This window comes from Panthera leo, chromosome B1, assembly GCF_018350215.1.
Source record: "Panthera leo isolate Ple1 chromosome B1, P.leo_Ple1_pat1.1, whole genome shotgun sequence".
NCBI classification, from domain to species: Eukaryota; Metazoa; Chordata; class Mammalia; order Carnivora; family Felidae; genus Panthera; species Panthera leo.
Genome location: NC_056682.1, coordinates 25,056,182 through 25,078,737, shown reverse-complemented (window position 1 = coordinate 25,078,737; position 22,556 = coordinate 25,056,182). Strand labels below are relative to the sequence as shown.

The following is a 22,556-nucleotide window of genomic DNA, read 5'->3' as shown; positions in this document are numbered from 1 at the left end:
GATCATGAACTGCAGTCAGGGTCCACTTCTGAGCTCTATTTGCGTCACGTCATGGCAGCCGGTAGGCAAGATTTATTCTGAACTGCTCTCCAGAGGAGGTGGCATTGTCCGGCTGGGCGTGCTTCTGCCTGCCTGAAGCTCCCATCCTCCCATGAGCTGATGTTTCCCCTCATCTGTCTCATGGCTATTTTGGTAGTAATAATGAAAAGATGAGGGGTGTATTCAATCTGTAGAATGAGACCCACTGTTGCCACCTTGAGCTAAAATAAGATGGATTTGTCTTTTTTACCCTGTAGCCATTACAATAACGAAGGTTAATAATTTCTGTTTTTGATGTCTTTAATAAAAGGGTTATTTTCCAGTGTGTAATACATTCTGATATGAATGCCAATACGTTCCCAAATTCCTTTAGATAGTTGAGGACATACTCAAAGCTGCTCTGTCTAGCTGTGGTTCCAACATGCCCAAATGATTGAGGGTTTCATCACTGTTATTAGAATTCTATCACAGGGCAACTAAAGAAGTTTTTGGGAGACAGAGGGAAGGGGAATTTAGACTAAATTGAAAACATATCCTTGCACTGCTCTGAATGATGCTCTTGATTATTCTGTAGAATACTAGACTCTCCCTGTTCCTCCAGTTACTTATTCTACAAATGAAATGCACTGGTTTTTTTTTTTTTTTTTTTTTTTGTTATCTAGGGCTCAGTTTATATCTTAATGATTAATAATAATTTAATGAAGACTTACACTTATAAGTATGTTTAGGAAAAAAAAAACCCTGAGGTTTTAGTGCTGAGCTTTAAAATCTTTCATGTTACAACCCCATATTAATGAATATAAGAACAACTCAAACAACCGATTACCATAGCTGGAAGGACGCCAGTATATCCTTCTATAGTGAGTCAGAGACTTTGTTTAAAACAATATGACTAATCATGGGTTGTTTGTGAAAGTGTCTCTCAAGAAAGGCATTATGACACTGTTTCAAAGGAACAAAACAAAGATTTGGGGAGAGAAACTGGTGATTTTTTGGACACAAAACACTAGACCTCTTTTATCTAATGTGTTTTTTTGGTACTGGGTATCCTACCTTTCAACTTTTTCATTTTTGTGTGAAATACATCCCTGAAATATACCTTAACGCTCATTTTTTTGGCATGATATATACATAGTATTCATGAAATATCTGAAGATTACTCCTTGGTCCTGTTCTAATAATACATATAAAAGAAGAAATCTTATTGAAAAAATAGGCACTTGGAAACCCAGAGAGGTCCTACGTACAAAAGGAAAGCCAAATATTTGTGGTAGTTAGTCACCATTATAAATAGATTTCACAGCAGCAAATCAAATGTAACATTAAATAATTATGAAATAAAAGTAAACATTTTGTAAAAATATGACACGGAGCAGAAGGTTAGTTCGTGATGGGTAGATGTTAGAAGTAGGTGTTCTCAGAATTTAATGTTTCTACTTAATATTAACATTGAAACTTCAATTCCCTGTGAAAAGAATGACTATGTAGGATACTGGAGTTTTCTCTCTTTTCACAAAATAGCCAGACTGCCGTTACACATTATCTATTTCCCAAGCTCCAAACTGAAGGGAAAAGAACCTATTTACTCTCTCATAAAATAGGTAAAATTCTGTATTCCAGCCAAGAAACAAACTAAAAACAGAGAGGTGATCCACAGCCAAAGAATTATTTTCAAACTGTAGTAAGAAGGAACTGTACTCAAAATAGTCAACACCAATAATAACACAAAATAAAATATACACACACACATTAAAACGACACCCCCCCCCCGCAAAAAAAATGACCCTTCTTACACCCCCCAAAAAGCCTGCTCCTCAAGCTATTTTCATTATTGGCCATTTTCAGTAAGAAATTTCCTAAAAGTCAGCTGTCTGTGACAGTGGAGTGTTTATTTCTGGGTCCTTCTCATGGCCTGCTGGAGAATTTTACTAAATTATAGTTCAGTAGCTGGACAGAGTTCCATGTACAGTTGTCGAACTGCCTGTGGTATTGGTCGAGATTGGGTCAGTAGTTTTTGGTCGTCTTGTGTGTTTGGAGCCTGAGTTCACTGTCTCGTGGTTCTCAGTGCTTACGGACTAATGAGCTGTGGCATCACTGTGAAGCTGTGATCATGCACCCAGGTAACAAGTCACAGCTGAACATCTGGGGAGACAGTCACGTACTATTTTATCCAAACTTGACAACTTTTCAGTAAACATTTAACCTGGAGTGCACAAAAACGTCTGTTTCTGTTCCATAACTGACTTTAGCATTTCTTAATTTTGCCTGTGGAGTGAATAGTTCGGTCAAGTGATGTGGCAAAACATGAAACATTTGAAAACAGACCCATCTCAAAGTATTCTAAAGAATCAAGGTCCTGATAAAACCGATGGCTTCATGTTTCTCATTCTAAAACTTTACAATAGTTGGTTACCATAAAAATACATAAACATAGCTCAATGGAAATATATTGAGCACATTTACAAACACGAGGGTATTGAAGAAAAACGAGGGAACTTCACACAAAGTTGTATAAATTGTTAAAAATGACAAGGTGACCGCGCACTAAAATATGTATGTTTCAAGGGAGAAATAGCAGACGCCAATGGTAATTTTTCTGAAGTAAATGATGAACACAGAATAAATATCAGAGAGAAAAGAACAGCTCTTTAGGATATCAGCAGGTGCTTTCAAAAGCGAATTTAAGAATAAATACCTTTAAAAAGGGGATTCACCTTCCTTTTTTACTTCTTATGTGTCAGCCACATACCTGTACCAATATTCAAAAAGCCAATGCTCCACCGGTTCCTACACCATCGAGTTAAAACTGTTGAGAAGCTTTTACCTTTGTACTCAGTAAGAATATGGTGAAATGAGATCATTTGGTTTCATACTTTAATTTTGCATCTTAACCTTCATTATACACTGTGAAACAGAAGAGCACCATTTCATTGTAGTCTGCCTGTTGACACATATTATTTTTGATCCTATTTTTTCACTGTACCCTAAAATAGCATTACGTGGTATGTCATTGGTTCCTGCCATTTCCAATATGTACAGCACTACCATATGCATTTCACTGTTTATGTACCTACTCCCCTTTGCTAGATTGTGAGCTTTTTAAAGACAGAAAGTATGTCTTATCGCTCTCCCAGTCTTTAATCTATCATAGTGCATGGCATGTAGTAGGTATTCTATAAATATTCCCTTAAAAATGTTCTATATATTCCTGCAATTCAACATATCTACCATGTTTTAAATTCAGAGTATTCTCTTCTGAGACCTATTTCAGACTTGCCTTTTATTTTAAAATCAGGCAAACAGGCACTCCAAACTTGTTTCTCTGTGTTAAGCTAACATCGGCATTTAAAAAAATAATATGCCACTATGATTTTCACTAAACTAGGGAAGGTTATTTTGGAGCTGCTGGGACTTTAGATATTTGAAGTAGTAATTACTTCCTCCACAAATGTTACCTTTTACAGTCAAATACTGCTTTCCTGTAGCAGTTCAACTTTTTACTTAACGGAAAATGTCTTTTATTTACAATTCACCATACCATACTATTATACATAGTAATTCTCCTTTTATTTGTTTTGGTAGCACTGTAAAGTTGATGAAGCATTATCATAATAATGATAGTAGCTTACATTTATTCAGTATTTATTTTGTGCCAAGTGTTTAAGTCCTTTACATGAGCTTGAGCTATGTCAATTAATACCCACGTAAAATTTATGATTTGTGTGATTTTATATATCTCTATCTCTCTATCTATGTATCTAGTCTTAGGTAATTTTCCGACTAGTAAGCAGTGTGGTCAGAATAATAATTCAGGGAGAACCAACTCCAGATTTTTCATTCTTCGTTCTTTAAAGATCCGATTATCCAGCAACAAAATTTGGTACCATATATTGCGTAATTCTAGAACCATGACCCGTTTTAGTGAAGTACTTGTGTTACCATTATAAAGCAAGCAACATATGTGAGATTGTACTTAATTAAATGCTATCAAGTTACTGCAACCAAGACTCTAAGAGTATTTTTTTCCATATTGAATGGATAAGATATCAACTCTTACCTTATGATCATCAGCATTTCAATTAAAACTGACTGTTATCACTCACAACTTACCGTAGACTTGGGTTTGGTTCCAAAACTGGCCACTGGGGTGGAAGATGGTAGGTCACTGGATTCGGTGTGAGAAGACAAATTCGTTTGCGCCTGATTCACTGAAATGGCGTCTGCTCCACTTTCAGATCCTGACTCCAGATCCTATCAGAAAAACGTATTGATATGAAAGGCACGTACATGCTCTCTGCATGCCTTTTTCCCTGCCACCCACATCTTTCCACCTTCTCCTTTTCCCAACACACACTGAAGATGCTAAAGAGTTGCTGACAATATGGGTGCATGGGTGGCTCGGTCAGTTAAGTGTCCGACTCCGGCTCAGGTCATGATGTCACGGTTTGTGAGTTCGAGCCCCGCATCGGGCTCTGTGCTGACAGCTCGGAACCTGGAGCCTGCTTCAGATTATGTGCCTCCCTCTCTTTCTCTGTCCCTCCCCTGCTCTCACTCTGTCTCAGTCTCAATCAAAAATAAATAACATTAAAAGAAATTCTAGAAAAAGTTAGTGACAACTGACACTGACATGTCACCCATAACCATGCACTATTTCGTAATAACAACTGTACTCTTCAGAGGGTCTGATTTTAGACAGAAAATACTGGTAATTCTTTGGTAATTAAACAGCTCATTGAAAATTGGAATGGGCGGTAGTGGGAGCTAGCTGGGGCACTGCAGTTAAGTCAGGAGGTAGAAGCCCATAGATACCCCTTCCTCTCTATATGATCATGAGTAACTCACTTCGCATCCCTTATGCGACAGGGTCACTGTTGAGCGTCAAATGAAAACACAGTTCTCATTTCTCCTCACCTCACCCTCTTCTACACGCCCATCAGACCTCCATGGTGACACCTACCACAATGGCTTGAAATCATTTAGCTCAAGTGTCTATCTACCTAATAAACTATGAGCTATATGAGGGGTAGGAATTAGGTTTTGACATGTGTGATTCAATTCTCTCACTTGGAAATGGATGTTAATAGAGTTCTGGTTCAAGATGGTGACATAGGAAGACTCTGATATCACCTCCTCCATGGAACACACCAAATTCGACCTATTAATAGAACAGTTCCTCGTGAAGAAAAACTGCAGATTGACTGAACAGCTACTGAACAACCAAAGGCAGAGAGAATGGCAAGAGAACAGCAAGAGAGATGGATGGTAACCAAGAGAACCCCACCGCAACACTGCAATCTGCAGTGGGGAGGGATAGCACTGAGGAACCAGGAACAGATCCCTCCGTCTTTGGGCACAGAAAAAAAAAAACATTGTTTAAAAGAGCAACTGGCACAGAAAAGAGACTTCACCAGAAGTCTGCCAAGCTGCAGAGGAATTATGAGAAACCTCTCCAGGTCAGAGGGACCGGAGAATGGCCTGGTTTATATTTCCACTCCACCTTAAAAGCCTAGACAGGAGCAGGGTCCAGACACCATAACAGGCAGGCCCAGTCATCTCAGGGAGCTTGTAACTTCAGCAAGCTCAGGGTCCACAAGCCCATGCTAGCCCTAGTCATGTAGACACAGAAAAGAGAAGTCAAGGTTTAAAAGGGCTGAGGCGCTTCGGAAATGCTCTCTCTCCTTCAACCTTAAAAGCCCAGGCCATAGCAGGATTTGCCTGCTGTGAAGAGGTTTGGAAACCATAAATGGAGGGTCCTGATGCCTCAGAAGGCAGGTCTTGATGCCATAACTGATGAATCCAGTCATCACAGGGAGTTTGCCACCTCAGTGAGCCCAGGGTCCACAAGCCCACAAGCCCAGTTACCCTGTAGTGTTGGGGCACAGAAAATAGGCCATGGTTTTGTAGAGGTTTGTTATTTAATTTTTTTTAACTGTTTATTTCCTTTTGAGAGACAGAGAGAGACAGAGCACAAACGGGCGAGGGGCAGAGAGGGTCACAGACCTGAAGCAGGCTCCAGGCTCTGAGCTGTCAGCACACAGCCCGATGCGGGACCTGAACTCATGAACCTTGAGATCATGACCTGAGCTGAAGTCGGACGCTTAATTTACTAAGCCACCCAGGCGCCCTATTTCTTTATTTTTAAAATGTTTATTTATTTTGGAGAGAGAGAGAGAGAGACAGAGAGAGTGAGCAAGTGGGGGAGGGGCAGAGAGAGAGGGAGACACAGAATCCCAAGCAGGCTCTAGTCTCTGAGCTGTCAGCACAGAACCTGACGAGGGACTTGAACTCACAAACCATGAGATCACCTGAGGTGAAGTCAGATGCTTAATGAACTGAGCCACCTAGGTATCCCTAAATTTTTACTTTTTAATTAAATGTATATATGGTTTTTTTGTTGATGTTGTTTGTTTTTTTACTTTTTAAAATGTGTCTTGTTGGGCGCCTAGGTGGCTCAGTCAGTTAAGCGTCTGACTTCAGCTCAGGTCATGATTTCACAGTTTGCAGGCACTGACAGTTCAGAGCCTGGAGCCTGCTGCTGATTCTGTGTCCCCCTCTCTCTCTGCCCCTTCCCGGCTCATGCTCTGTCTCTCTCTCAAAAATAAGTAAACACTAAAAAAATTGTCTTGTCTTGTTTTAATTTTTTTCTTTTTGATTTTGTTCTTTTTTTTTTCTTTTTTCTTTTCTTTTTTCCTTTTCTGTTCTATTTTCTTACTTTCTTTCATTATTATTTTTCTTATTCTTTCTGCAAAGGCCACGATTTAAAAAAAAATTACTACCATATACAGTCATAGCTCCAGCCAGCCAGCAAAAGTCACTAAGCCCACGGTCTGCATAGGGGACACCATACGCAAGACAACTCCCTGAACTTGAGAAGTAGCTGTTTCATCTAATCCGTAGAAACAAACACAGGAAGTCAAGCAAATGGGGAGCTAGAGGAATATGCTCCACAAGAAAGAAGAAAAACCCTCAAAAAATAACTAAATGAAACAGAGATAAGAAACATGCCTGATAAAGTATTTAAAGTAATGATCATAAAGATGCCCACTGGACTAAAAAAAAAAAAAGAACGGAATAGCTCAGTAAGAGCTTCAAAAAAGAGAAAGAAAATATTAAAAGGTGAAGAGATAGAAGAAAAGAAAAGGTGAAGAATACAATAACTGAAATAAAAAAAAAACATACTAAAGGGAATCAACAGTACATGAGAGGATGCAGACAAATGTATCAGTGATCTAGAAGAAAGGATAATGGAAAGCAAACAAGCTTTGATGAAGGAACAGCAAAAAGAGAAAAAAAAATGTTTTAAACAATGAGGATAGATTAAGAGATCTTGGACAACACCAAGTGAACAAAGATTCTCATTATAGGGATCCCTGAAGAAGAGAGAGAGAAAGGTGCAGAAAACTTTTCTGAAGAAATAATAACTGAATATTTCCTTACACTTGGAGGGAAATAGACATCTAAGTCCAAGAAGCACAGAGAGTTCCAAACAAGATGAACCCAAGGAGTTCCACACTATGGCACATAGTAATAAAATGTCAAAGGTTAAAGATAAAGAGAGTATCTTAAAACTATCCAGAGAGAAACAGAAAGTTACCTACAAGGAAAAACCTGTAAGGCTATCAACTACTTTTTCAGCAGAAACTTTGTAAGTCAGAAGGGAGTGACATACATGATATTTCAAAGTGTTTAAGCAGAAAAAAAAGCCCTATAAAAAAGAATATTCTATTTGACAAGGTTATCATTCAGATCTTAAGGAGAGATAAAGGGTTTTCCAGACAAACAAAAGATAAAGGAATTTAACACCGCTATACCAGCCTTACAAGAAATGTTAAAGGGACTTCTTTAAGTGGAAAAGAAGTGGCTATAATTAGACATAAGGAAAATATGAATAAAAAATAATAAATAAAATATGGCAACATATATGTAAAACGTGGAAAAGGGAGTAAAAAGTAATGAGAAAGGGAAAAAGAAAAAGCAAGATTTTCCTCCTTTCCTTCCTTGTGTTTGAACTTACATGACCATCAAATGAATATGAACTGCTATCAACTCAGAATGTTATATATGAACCTCATGGAAACCACAGACCCAAAACCTATGATAGATAAACAAAAAATAAAGAAAGCCAAACAAAACACTATAGATATTCATCAATCACAAAGAAAGCAAGAAAATAAGGAACAAAAAAGAACTACAAAAATGACCAATAGGCATTGCCAAATTGCCAAAAAAATGGCAATAGGCATATGCCTATCAATAATTACCTCAAATGAAAATGGCCTAAATACTTTAATCAAAAGATACAGAATGACAGAATTGATAAAACAACAACAACAACAAAAACCAAGACCCATCTATATGCTGTCTACAAGAAATTTACCTCACCTAAAGACATATATATATAGTATGAAAGCGAAAGGGATGGAAAAACATTCACTATGCAAATGGAAGTGGAAAAAAAAGTTAGGTAGCAATACTTGTACCAGACAAAATAGACTTTAAGTGACTGTAACAGGATAAAGGAGGACATTACATAATGATAAATGGATCAGTTCAACAAGAAGATATAACACTTGTGAATATCTACACACCTAACCTGGAGCACCTAAATACGAAAAACAAATATGAATGGACATAAAGAGAGAAATTTATGGTAATACAATAATACTAGGGTACTTAAGACTCTACTTATATCAATGGATAGATAATACAGATAAAATCAATAAAGAAACAATGTCTTTGAATGACATACTGGATCAGATGGACATAACAGAATATTCCATCCAAAAACAACAAAATATATAGTATTTTCAAGTGCACATGAAACACTGTCCATAATGAATCCACATATTAGGCCATAAAACAGGATAAGAATATTGAAATCAAACAACACATCTTTTCTTACCACAATGGTATGAAAATAGAAGTAAATCACAAGAAAAATACTGGAAAAAACACAAACACATGAAGACTAAACAAGATGATACTAAACAACCAATAGATCAATGAAGCAAACAAAGAAGAAATTAAAAAAACACATGGAGACAAATGAATATGAAAGCACAGTGGTCCAAAATCTCTGGGACACAGCAAAAGCAGTTCCAAAAAGGAAGTATAAAGCAATACAGGTCTACCTCAAGAAATTAGAAAAAAATCAAACAAACAATCTTAGTTTACAGCTAAAGAACTAGAATAAGAATAAACAAAGCCCAAGATGAGTAGAAGAAAAATAAAGATCAGAGCAGGAATAAATGACATAGAGCCAAAAAAAAAAAAAAAAAAAAAAAAAAAAAAAAAAAGAGAGAGAGAGAAAGAAAGAAAAGAAAAAAAAAGAAAGAAAAAGTCAATGAAAACAAGACCAGGTTCTTTGAAAACATAAAATTAAACCCTTAATGATATTCATTAAGAAAAAAGAAGAAAGGACCCAAATAAATAAAGTGAAAAATGAGAAAGGAGAAATAACAACTGACACCTCAGAAATACAAAGGAGTACTAAGAAAATACTACGAAAAATTACATGCCAACAAACTGGGCAACAGAAGAAATGGATAAATTCCTAGAAACATACAATCTTCCAAAACAAGTAATGAATTGTTTTACAAGTAATAAAATTGAACTGACAATCAAAAAAAAAAAAAAAAAAAAAAACTACCAAAAAATAAAGGTCTAGTTTCAGATAGATTCACAAGGGAATTCTATCAGACATTTAAGGAAGGTTTAATACCTATTCTCCTCAAACTATTCCAAAAATATAGAAGAGGAAGAAAAGCTTCCAAATGCATTCTACAAGGTGGGCATTACTCTGATACCAAAACCAGACAAAGACACCACAAAAAAGGAAAACTACAGGCCAATATTCTTGATGAACATAGATGCGAAAATTTTCAACAAAATATTAGCAAATCACATACAACAATGCATTAAAAAGATCATTCATCATGATCAGGTGGGATTTATTCCTGGAATGCAAAGGTGATTGGCTCAATATTCACAAATCAAACAACATCATACACCACAACAAACCAAAGATAAAAATCATTTGATCTTCTCAATAGATGCAGAAAAAGCATTTGACAAGATTCAACATCCATTCATGATAAAAACTCCCAACAAAATGGGGTTAGAAGTAACATATTTCAACATAATAAAGGACATATATGAAAACCTAAAGCTTACACCATCCTCAATGGTGAAAAACTGAGAGCTCTTCCTCTAAGATCAGGATAAGGTAAGAATGTCCACTCTCACAACTTTTATTTAAAATAGTACTGTAAGTCCTAGCACAGCATTCATATTGGTAAAGAAGTTAAACTGTTACTATTTGCAGATTACATGATACTAGAAATAGCCCTAAAAACTCCACCAAATAACTACTAGAAGTATAAATAACTGCAATAAAGTGGCAGGAAAAAAATTTAATACACAAAATTGGCAGCATTTCTATAAACTAACAACAAAATAGCAGAAACAGAAATTTAAAAAAACAACACCGTTTACAACTGCACCAAAAAGAATAAGATAGCTAGGAATAAACTTAACCAAAGAAGTGAAAGATCTGTATTCGTAAAACATAAAACACTGATGAAAGAAATTAAATGTGACACAAATAAATGAAAATATATTGTTTTTATTGGTTGGAAGAATTAATATTGTCAAAATGTCCACATTATCCATAGCAATCTACACATTAAATGCAATTTCTATCAAAATAACAACAACATTCTTCACAAAACCAGAACAAATAATACTAAAATTTGTATGGAATCACAAAAGACTCCAAAGAGCCAAAGCAATCCTGATAAAGAAAAACAAAACTGGAGGTATTACAACCCCAGATTTCAACTACAAATCTGTAGTAATCAAAACAGTGGAGTACTGGCACAGAATAGACACACATATCAATAGAACAGAATAGAGAGCACAGAAATAAAGTCACATTTATATGGTCAATTAATCTATGACAAAGGAGGCAAGAACATACACAATGGGGAAGACAGCCTTTCAATAAATGGTGCTGGGAAAAATGACAGCTACGTGTAAAAGAATGACACTAGATCACGTTCTAACACCATACAAAAAAATAAACTCAAAATGGATTAAAGGCCTAAATGTAAAACCTGAAACCACAGAAAAAGAGAACATAGGCAGTAATTTCTCTAACATCAGCCATAGCAACACTTTTCTAGATATGTCTTTTAAGGCAAGGTAACCAAAGCAAAAAATAAACTACTGAGACCGTATCAAATAAAAAGCTTTTGCACAGTAAAAGAAATCATCAACAAAACAAAAAGACAACTGACTGAATGGGGTAATATATTTGCAAATGATATATCCAGTAATATACAAAATATATAAAGAGCTTATACAACTCAACACCAAAAAAACAATTTGATTAAAAAATGGGCAGAGGACCTAAATAGATATTTTTCTAAAGATATAAATGTGGTCAATAGAAACATGAAAAGGTGTTAAACATCACCAATCATCAGGGAAACATAAATCAAACTCACAATGAGATATCACTCCGTATCTGTTAGAATGGCTAAAATCAAGAAGACAAGGAACAAAGAGTGTTGGCAAACAAGTGGAGAAAAAGGACCCCTCGTACACTGTTGGGGAGAATGCAAACTGGTACAACCACGGTGGAAAAGAGTATGGAGGCTCTTTAAAAAATTAAAATATAAATATCATGTGATCTAGTAACTCTACTATTGGGTATTTAATCTAGGGAAAATGAAAACAAGAACTCATGTATCCACCCCTATGTTTATTGCAACACTATTTACAATAGAATAGCCAAGACATGGAAGCAACATAGGTGTCCATCAACAGATGAATGGTGTGTGTATATATGTATGTGTGTGTGTGTGTGTGTGTGTATCTATATATCTATATGTGTGTGTATATGTATGTAATGGAATACTATGTGTGTGTGTATGTATATATACATATATATATTTATATATTTATATTTATATTTATATTTATATTTATATTTATATTTATATTTATATTTATATTTATATAATGGAATACTACATGGCCATAAAAAGGATGAGATCATTCCATTTGAGTAACATGGATGGACTTAGAGGGTACTGAAATAAGCCAGACTGAGAAAGACAAATACAGTATGATTCCACACATAAATGGAATCTAATACAAGCGAGTGAACAAAAACAGAATCAGAATTATAAATACAGAAAACAAACTGATGGTTGCTAGAAGGAAGAGGGGAGAGGAGTTGAACAAAGGGTAAAGAGGAGAGGGAAATACAGGCCTTCCACTTACGGAATGAGTTAAGTCATGGGAATAAAAAGCAGGATATAAGGAATACAGTCAATAATATTATAATAGCAATGTAATAGGACAGATGCTATCTATGCTTGTGGTGAACATAACATAATATCTAAGCCTGTCAAATCACTAAGTTATATACCTGAAACTAACATAACTGTGCATCAACTATAGTCAAATTAAAAAAAAAGGAAATGGGTATAATAATAGCATTCACTCATAGAGTTTCACAAGGGTTAAACAAGATATATGCAAAGTACATGTAACTGGCACATAATAATTTTCATTAAATGTTTGCCTTTACTATAAATACTGTTATTATTAGTATCATGATATCTTCCTGAAACTAGTACACAGTATGTATATAAGACATGTCTGCTGAGTAGATGCATTTACTTGGCAACTTCATCAAAGGCAGTACATTAATCCATCAAATGCTCTATTTTTGTTATAAGGTAGCCTCAGAGCATAGAGGAAAATTGAGGGTGAGGGGAATGTAAATGGGAAGAAGCAGAGGTATACATCACTCTACAATTTTAACCTGAGAGAATATGAGTGAAACACCTCTGTGCCTACTCTTTACAACTCAACTTTCTCATGGCCCACATGGCTGCATACCATCTACACTACATTTATACTTTCTGGCCTTGTGTTCTATTATTCTCTTGTTTCTTGGTATTTTGCAGCCATACTGGTTGTTTCCCAGTTCTTCTAAAACACCAAATTGGTTTCTACAGTAGGGACTATGTCCTTCTTGTCTCTTGACTCAGAGTTTCCTTTTGTTGGCCCGTTCTTGTCAAATCAGGTCTCAGCTTGAATACTTATTGACATTTCAAGCTAAAGTAGTTTCCTTCCTTCAACCTCCACAGTATATAATTCTCTATTTCATAATCAATTACCTTGCTTATTTATTACAAACCAACTGTATCCATCTATCATCCTATTTATCTACCCATCAGTTGTTCGGTCCATCCAACCATCCATCCATCCATTCATCCATCATCCATCCATCCACTCTCAACTCATCCCTTTTTCTAATATTATCTGCTTCCCTCTATGAGAATCTACATATCACAAAAGCAGAGACTTCACTGCTCTTGTTCACTGATATATCACCAGATCTTAGAATAGTGCCTGTCATGTAAAATTCTCATTAAATATTGTTTTAAGAAAGAATAGGTAGACTCAAAAATATTAATATCTCTTTCTTATTCCTCACAATGAAAGTAATTTTTGTAGTTTTTGTTATGAAATTATAAATCACTAGTAGAACTTAAAGGGTCCAAATGAGGAAATAGAGAGGAGTTGGTAAAAGGGTAAAAACTTTCAGGTATAAGATGAATACGGTCTGAGGATCTAATGTAAAATATGGTGACTATGGGTGATAAGACTACATTAAAAAATAATAATTGAAATTTGCTAAGAGAATAGAACTAAAATGTTCTCACAACAACAACAAAACCCAAAGGATAAATATGTGAGGTGATAGATGTGTGAGTTAACTGGATGATGGGAATCTTTTCACATACATACAAATATCAAATCACCACAATGTACATTTTAAGTACTTTACAGTTTTATTTACCAATTATACCTTAATAAAGCTGAAAGTAAAAGAAAATGAAGAAACAAGACTGAAATATAAATGGAATATCTAAACAGAGCAATAACTAAGGAAACTGAAGTAGTAATAAAAAATTTTCCAACAATGGAAAGGCCAAGACCGGATAGTTTCACTGATGAATTCTACCAAACATGTAAAAAAGAATTAATGTCAGTCCTTTCAAAACTCTTCCAAAAAATTGAGAGAAGGGATTACTCCCAAACTCATTTTACAAAGCCAGAATTACCCTATTACCAGAGCCAGATAAAGACACTACAAAACAAAATGAAACAAAAACCAAAAAAATAAGCTATAGGCCAATATCCTTGATATAGATGCAAAAATTTTCAACAGAACTCTAGCAAACAGAATTCAAGAGCACATTAAAAGCACATCACATGATGTCCAAATGGTATTTATCCATGGGATGCAAGTATGTTCAATACACACAAGTCAACAAGTGTGATGTACCACAATAACAGAATAAAAGATAAAAATCATATGATCATCGCAATAGATGAAGAAAAAGTATTTGACAAAAATCAACAGTCTCTCATAATAAAAGCTCTCAACAAACTGTGCATGAAGGAATGTATATGAATATGATAAATGCCATGCATGACAAACCTACAACTAACATCATATTCTATGATGAAAAAATGAAAACTTTTCCTCTAAAATCAGCACCATGACAAAGGCGTCCACTCCCATCACCCCTCTTCAATATAGTACTGGAAGTTCTAGCCAGAGTGAGTGAGTGAGCAGGCAGGCAAATAAATAAATAAATAAATGTATGTCATCCTAATTGGAAGCAAAATTGTCTCTGTTTCAGATGACATGATATTGTATACTATATACAGAAAACCCTAACAACTCACCAAAAAACTGTAAGAATTAAAAATAATCAGTAAAGTTACAGGATAGAAATGAAAATACAAAATCAATATCAGCATATAAAAATTAATTGCATTTCTATACAATAACAGCAAACTATTTGAAAGAGAAATAAAACAATGCCATCTATAATAGCACAAATATAATAAAATGTTTAGTAATATATTTAACTAATAAGGTGAAATACCTCTACTGTGAAAACTAAAAGACACTGATGAAAGTGACTAAAGAATACACAAGTAAATCAAAAGCCATCCTGTGTATGTGGATCAGAAAAATTAATAAATTGCAAAAATGTTCCTACTACCTAAAATGATTTACAGATTCAATGTAATTCCAATCAAAATTTCAACGGCCTTTTTTACAGGAACAGAAAAAAATAGTCTTAAAATTCACATGGAACTACAAAAGACCCCCAAGATCCACAGCAATCTTGAAAAAGAAGAATAAAAGTGTAGTGATCAAAACAGCATGGCACTGGGGCACCTGGGTGGCTTAGGCGGTTAAGCGTCCGACTTCGGCTCAGGTCATGATCTCGCAGTCCGTGGGTTCGAGCCCCGCATCGGGCTCTGTGCTGACCGCTCAGAGCCTGGAGCCTGTTTCAGATTCTGTGTCTCCCTCTCTCTGACCCTCCCCCGTTCATGCTCTGTCTCTCTCTGTCTCAAAAATAAATAAACGTTAAAAACAAAACAAAACAAAACAAAACAGCATGGCACTAGCACAAAACAGACACATAGATCAATGGAACAGAATAGGGACCAGAAGTAAGTCCATGAAGTTTTCTCAAAAAATTAAAAACAGAACCACCATATTATCCAGCAATCCCCCTTCTGGGTATATATCTGAAGGAAATGAAATCAGCGTCTTAAAAAGATACCTGTACTCCAATGTTCACTGCTGCATTATTCACAATGGGAAAGACATGGAAACAACCTAAGTATACTCTGACAGATAAATGAATAAATAAAATGTGGCATATGTGTATATGTATGTATATATATATGTAATTTATGTACATATGTATATATGCATATATGTATGTGTGTGTATGTATGTGTATGTGTGTGTGTATATATATATGTATATGTATATTGAGAGAGAAAAAGAGAGAGAGAAAAGCAGGGGATCCTATCATTTGTGATAACATAGATGGGCTCTGAGGGTATTATGCTAAGTGAAATAAGTCAGACAGAGAAAAGAAAATATGGTGTGATCTTACTTTTACAGAATCTAAAACAATGCAAATGCCTACAAACAGAGTAGAATGGTGGTTGACCTGGGCTGGGGGTGGAGGAAATGAGGCATTCATGATTAGTGATTAAGTGGTGATAAACTTTCAGGGCACCTGAGTGGCTTAGTCAGTTGAGCGTCAACTTTGGTTCAGGTTGTGATCTCGCGGTTGCTGGGTTCAAGCCCCACGTCCGGCTCTGTGCTGACAGCCTGGAGCCTGGGGCCTACTTCAGATTCTGTTTCCCAATCTCTCTGCCCCTCTCCTGCTCATGCTCTGTCTCTCTCTCTCTCTCTCTCTTAAAAATTAATAAACATTAAAAAATCTAAAAAAAAGAAGACACAAACTTTCAGTTATAAGGTGAATAAGTTATGGGATCTAATATAAAGCATGGTGACTATAGTTAAGAATACTGTATTATATACTTGAAAGTTGTCAAGATTAAATTTAAAAGTTCTCAACACACATACGCCCATCCACAAAATAATTATGTGAGGTTATGGGTGTGTTCATTAATCTTGTAGCCATCATTTTGCAATATATATGTATACTGAATCATAATATTGTACACCTTAAACTTACACAGTGTTGTATGTCACTTATATTTCAATAAGGCTGAAAAAGAGATAAGAGAAAAAAGAGAAACAGTATAAAAGACATACACAACTAGAGGGTATTATGCTGAGCGAAATTAGAGAAAGACAAATGTCATATGACTTCACTCGTATGAGGAATTTAAGACACAAAACAGATGAACATAAGGGAAGGGAAGCAAAAACAATATAAAAACAAGGAGGGGGACAAAACGTAAGAGACTCTTAAATACAGAGAACAAAAAGAGCGTTGCTGAAGGGGTTGTGGGAGGGGGGATGGGTTAAATGGATAAGGGGCATTGAGGAATCTACTCCTGAAATCATTGTTGCGCTATATGCTAACTAGGAGGTAAATTTAAAAATAAATAAATTTTAAAAAATGAGATGTGAAAAAATGAAAAAAAGACCTACACAACAATAATGAAACTTCAAGGTAATACTTTAAATATGTGTGTGTATGTGTGTGTGTGCCTGTGTGTGTGTGTGTGTGTGTGTGTAAAAACACCCACCTCTAACAAAATTTCTCATGCCCTGAGTGATTTCAAATTAAAGGCTGTTTGTTTGTTTGTTTGTTTGTTTATTTTGCATGAAAAATACAAATATTTTACCAGAAGAGAAATATGATTCACTAAAATTTCAAACTGAATCAACATCAAATTGACAGTCATAAATAGCAGGTAACTTATAAACATCAAGTGCATAGTCATAAGTAGCAGGTAATTTATAAGCCATTTATGTTTGACCTTTTTAGTTGGCGGAACTCCTTTTGCCTTCCTGTTTATAATTTGATTAGGTGATTAACAGGGTAACCTCTTGCCTTTTTAACAACACAACAGTTCTGAGGCAAACTGAAAAATATTTTAAAAATCTATCATTTATTGTGTTTTTACCTTCTAAAGACAGTATTGTACAGCCATTACCTGCTTCAACATTCACTAGCCCTACTTGACAGACGATGTAGTTAAGTCTTAAGGGAAGTAATTTGAGCAAATTCACACTATGCACCAGGGCTGACATTAAAACTCACATTTGTCAGACCCCAGAGTTCAACCCCTTTAAGGAGCTACTGTGACGTTCTGCTGGGGGCGCTTAAAATACAACTACAGAAGTGATTTAAGGAGGGTCACAAATACGTAGTTTAGCACAAATCCTTATTATTTTGTTTCCTCTCTATTCACTATGAGATATAACACATCGGCTCTCAGAATGTCTCATGTCCATTCCTTCTTTTCTTTTTCCACTGCCACCATACCCAAACTAAGTGGCTTCAAGCCCTGAATTAGCATTACTACGGCCACCTAATAATTGTGTTGTGACTCTGCTTTGTGTAATTCATCTTCCACATCATCTTCCTACTAGGCTCCATTCATCACTGTTACTCCATGCTTCAATTGTGCCAGACATCGGGAATATAAAAATCTTGGAATAGTTCCCATTGTGGGAATACAGTCTGATGTGCTATAGTAGAGGTGTATACACAGTACAATTGTGGTGTAAAGAAGTGAGTAGCTAGTGATCCATTGGAGATACAGATCTGGAGCCAGCAAAAAGGGGCTCACTGGTGACCCTCACTATGAAGGAAGTCATGGAAGCCATGGTAACTTCCAGGGAGACTATTCTGTCAGACATAGAAAGAACTGAGCCTAAAATCTGGAGATAAGATTTAAGGGGCAAATACAGGGAGAGGAGCCACTGAAATATATGAAAAGTAACTGCTGGGGGTATAGAAGGAAAGGAAAGAGAGGAGCCAGAAGCCAAGGGAGCTGTGAAATCCAGGGAGGAGAGGATACTCAATTGTTTCAAATGCTACAGCTAAAGACTGAGAGGTTACTACTGGATTTTTCAGACATGAGATGAGTTGCGGAGAAATGACAGAGCAGTGGACAAGAATTAAATCAAGGAATATATACTAGATGAAAAGGAGAATAAATCTTGGCTCACAAGGGAGGACATGGGAGGAAAAGAGAGAAGAAAAGGAGTACCTACGGATATTTACAGTTGTGAGGCTGCAAAGTTCCTGTCAATGGTCCATTTTCTCTGCCAAGAGGAACATGAAGATGTTTGCTAAGAGAAAGGTGTAGGGTAGGTCAGGGTTTGGGGAGCATAGTAAAATTTTTGAATAGCTGCCTAGGATTATGGGAAAAGAACCAGGAAGACAAAAAAAAAATGCTATAGAACCATGTTGGAGGTTCAGCTAAAGGTAGTGAAGTGACCCTGACTTATATGTTTGTTTTTTTTTTTTTTTTTTTTTTTAATTTTTTTTTTTTTTCAACATTTTTTATTTATTTTTGGGACAGAGAGAGACAGAGCATGAACGGGGGAGGGGCAGAGAGAGAGGGAGACACAGAATCGGAAACAGGCTCCAGGCTCCGAGCCATCAGCCCAGAGCCTGACGCGGGGCTCGAACTCACGGACCGCGAGATCGTGACCTGGCTGAAGTCGGACGCTTAACCGACTGCGCCACCCAGGCGCCCCTGTTTTTTAAGCTTCTCTGTGGCAGAGAAGAAATACTCCAAGATATTATCAATAGTTCCTTGTTTACACATTAACTTGAACACAATTAGCAACTTAATATTCAGAATACCTTGTTACTGGGAAAAAAAAATTCCTTGACTGTCAGACAAGGAGGTTCTGGTTCTGGAAATGGTGAACAATTGTGAGTGAACGATATGCCTCTTGGGAAGGGTTATAATACAGAAGAATGAGCATATATAAAGATTAATTGTCAGTAAACACTACTGCCTTCTCCATCCTCCACTCACACTGATCCCATGAGATGGGCCATCATTTATCAGCTCTAAGAGACTGGCACACAGTGAGTACTTGGACAAAATCAAGTTTTTGGATTCTAGAGAAAACCAGATCCTAGGCTGCGGTGAACCACCAAGATATAGTCAATTTGCAAGTCTCTATTATCAAGGCAACCTTAAATCTTTATTTAGATTCTTGTCGTAGTGATTTTTCATCTTCAATCTATTATTCAATCAATAGACTCCAGTCTATTAGTTTTTACACCCTTTATCATAGGTAGAAAACTCACTCTAGTATTTTCTCATAAGTAATCGCAAACTGAGGTCACGGTTTGATTGTAGTCTTGTCTTTCCTCTTAAACTGTAAATACACAGTGGAGTGTAAGGGTGTGAAAGAGGGAGGTTCTCCTCTGAATCTGGGACAGTGATACTTGCTGGATGATCAAGGTCATAATCATGCTGTTATAATCCCCTTATTCCCTGGTGCAATTATCAAAAGAAATGGAAAGTGCCTGTGGAAAAAATTTTGATGATGAGAGACTTTTAAAATTAGCTTTAAATACCAAGGAACAGAAATAAAGAACAAGGGATGACCTAGAAAAATATAAAGACCAAAAAGATGTTTTTGTCTCTGAGGGCTGCAGGCTATGTCTTATTCATCTTTAGCCCAGTGCCTGGTGTGAGTACATGGGAGAAGGAAAGAGAATAACACAGTATAAATACGTGCTCTGTGCCAGATCTGTGCAATACATCTTAATATATGTTCTCTCATTTACTCCTTCCAACTAGCCATTAGATAGAAAATAATATTGCTTTTTTTTTTTTTACATGAACCTAAAGTTGAGAAATCACATAGTTTTCTTATATTCTTAGATATTCAGTTGTGGAGCTGGTATTTGAATGCAGGTCTGTAAATCCCAAAGTTCATAAGGTTTTTATTGTATTAATTTGCCTATTCCAAGTATTTACTGAGCTGAAAACTTAGAAATGGATCTCAATTTATAGAATCAACCATCCTCAGCAATGGTGGTTGTGTTCCAGGAGACAGTGCATGCAATATAAAATCTGGTTTATACTTTAAATGGAGGCTGAAGATGTAGATGTAGGCAAATCCTAAAAGTATCACCTGAATTTGTCCCTGTTTGTGTTTTGCCTTTACCACTGAACAAAGATACATGTCTACCAGGTAAGAGCTGCCTTTCTTTCTGAGATGGAGACAATAATACGGAGATGGGTTGGTTTTTTTCCCCTAAATACATGGGGATTGAGGAAAGTTCAGTATAGATGGAGAGTATAGGGGAGAAATTAAAAAAGACAGGGAGATATTAACAATTCCCATCAGACAACTTCTAAAGAGAAAATGTATTCTATGGCAAAGAAGTAGTAAGAAATGCCTCTTGTTGAAAAATATGGTTATTTCTATTTTTATTTTTTAAATTTATTTTAAGAAAGAGAGAGGAAACTGGGGGAGGGGCAAAGGGAGAGAGAGGAAGAAGGAGGGAGAGAGAATCCCTAGCAGGTTTCACACCGCCAGCATGGATCCCGATGCGGGGCTCAAATTCGTGAACCATGAGATCATGACCTGAGCTGACATCAGAGGCTTAACTGACTGAGCCACCCAGGCACCCTGGGTTATTTCTGTTTTTAAAAATGATAGAAATGAGTATAAAGATTCTACACACTTTTCATATGTAAAAAAGATTAAAACACCCCTTCTTGTTGGTCTTCAGGTTACTTTGATATTAGTTTTTCCATTGGGATCCTGTCCTACTAAAGTATGTGCAAGACACTATAGCAGGACCAGAGAAGGGGTAATTGATTCTTTCTGGAAAGACAGAAGAAGCTTAAGGCAATATTTCACTGTAAAGAAAATTTGAGATGAATACTAAAGGGTAAGAAATGATTATCCAGAAGATCACAGACAAAAACGAAAATTTCATTCTACTGGCTTTAAGTTGAAGTATCTAATTTATTTCCCTCTCTCCTTCCTTCCCCTTCCTTCATTCCTTCATTGCTTCCTCTCCCTCTCTATGTCAATCTTTCATCTATCATTTGCTTAAGCTATAGGATTCCCAATATGGTCAGCTAGAGAACGCAGTGTGGTGTAGCGGTTAAATGGCATGGCTTGAGATGAAGATTCGCTGGGTACGTACTCCAGCTTTGACGCATATAATTACTGACTTCTCTATCTTTCACTCATTTGAAAAATGTGAGGAATGAATGTGCTAATATGCAAAAATCATTTAAAATCATACCTAGCATATACCAAGGTTAGTTATCATTTTAATTTGTTCATTTACTTTGAAATATTCTGCCCCATCGTCAGAGTTAAGTCTTGAATCACTTCAGAATCAATGATAGAGCTATACTAATTAGAGAATTTGATGCAGAATAGTTCTATTTTGGTAGCTGCTCCAATTTATGTATAGGATTTTACACCCTTTTGATCTTAGGTAAATATATCATCTCTTGACTTAATGTATTGATTATCGCATAGCAAAAGTAACAGATTAATTGAAAAGGGATTCATGGCTTAATTATAAGCAAATCTACCATCACATTTGCTAGATCTGTACAAACTAAGCCATTTAATATAGAGTAAATATGTAAAGTGCATACTCAGTCCTGGAATCTGCCTTTCAAATTTTATTTTGAATGTCAGAATCTCAGAGGAGTGTCTGTCTTATAAGAAATTAATGCAGTGTAGAATGAAACTCCAACCTCTGTCCCATTCGCTGTATTTCATGGAGTGAGTTTTAGAGTGTTTTCAAGTTAATCTCATATAAATTATTTCTTGTAGTATGCCGGGTTAGTCCAGCATCCATTCATCCACTCACCCATCTACCCAAACATCCATGCATGCGTGTGTGCATGCAGCAAATATTTAAGCATCTCCTACGTGCAATGTAAATTTGTGAAATATTAGAAAAAAATATTAAGTGAGACAGACATAGCATTGCTAATGGTGCTCATAGGATGTCAGAGAAGACTGGTAATGAGAGAAACAACTACAATAAAGATGATTTGATCTCTACGAAACATAATTTCCCCAGGTGACTCTCTTTCTTGTCTAGCCCATAATAATCATTTCCTTTTTAAGCACACTTCTCTTTTAAATAATATTGCACGAAGCCCAGAATTATTTGAGCGATCTT

At 36.0% G+C, this 22,556-nt stretch overlaps 1 protein-coding gene across 1 annotated transcript in view; it reads right to left on the bottom strand.

Moving 5' to 3' along the window:
• Positions 1–22,556, bottom strand: part of DLC1 (DLC1 Rho GTPase activating protein) — a 536,095-nt gene that overhangs the window by 293,112 nt on the left and 220,427 nt on the right. Inside the window, 1 exon segment of the mRNA XM_042934406.1 lies at positions 4,150–4,290. Coding sequence (XP_042790340.1) covers positions 4,150–4,290 — 141 coding nt within the window.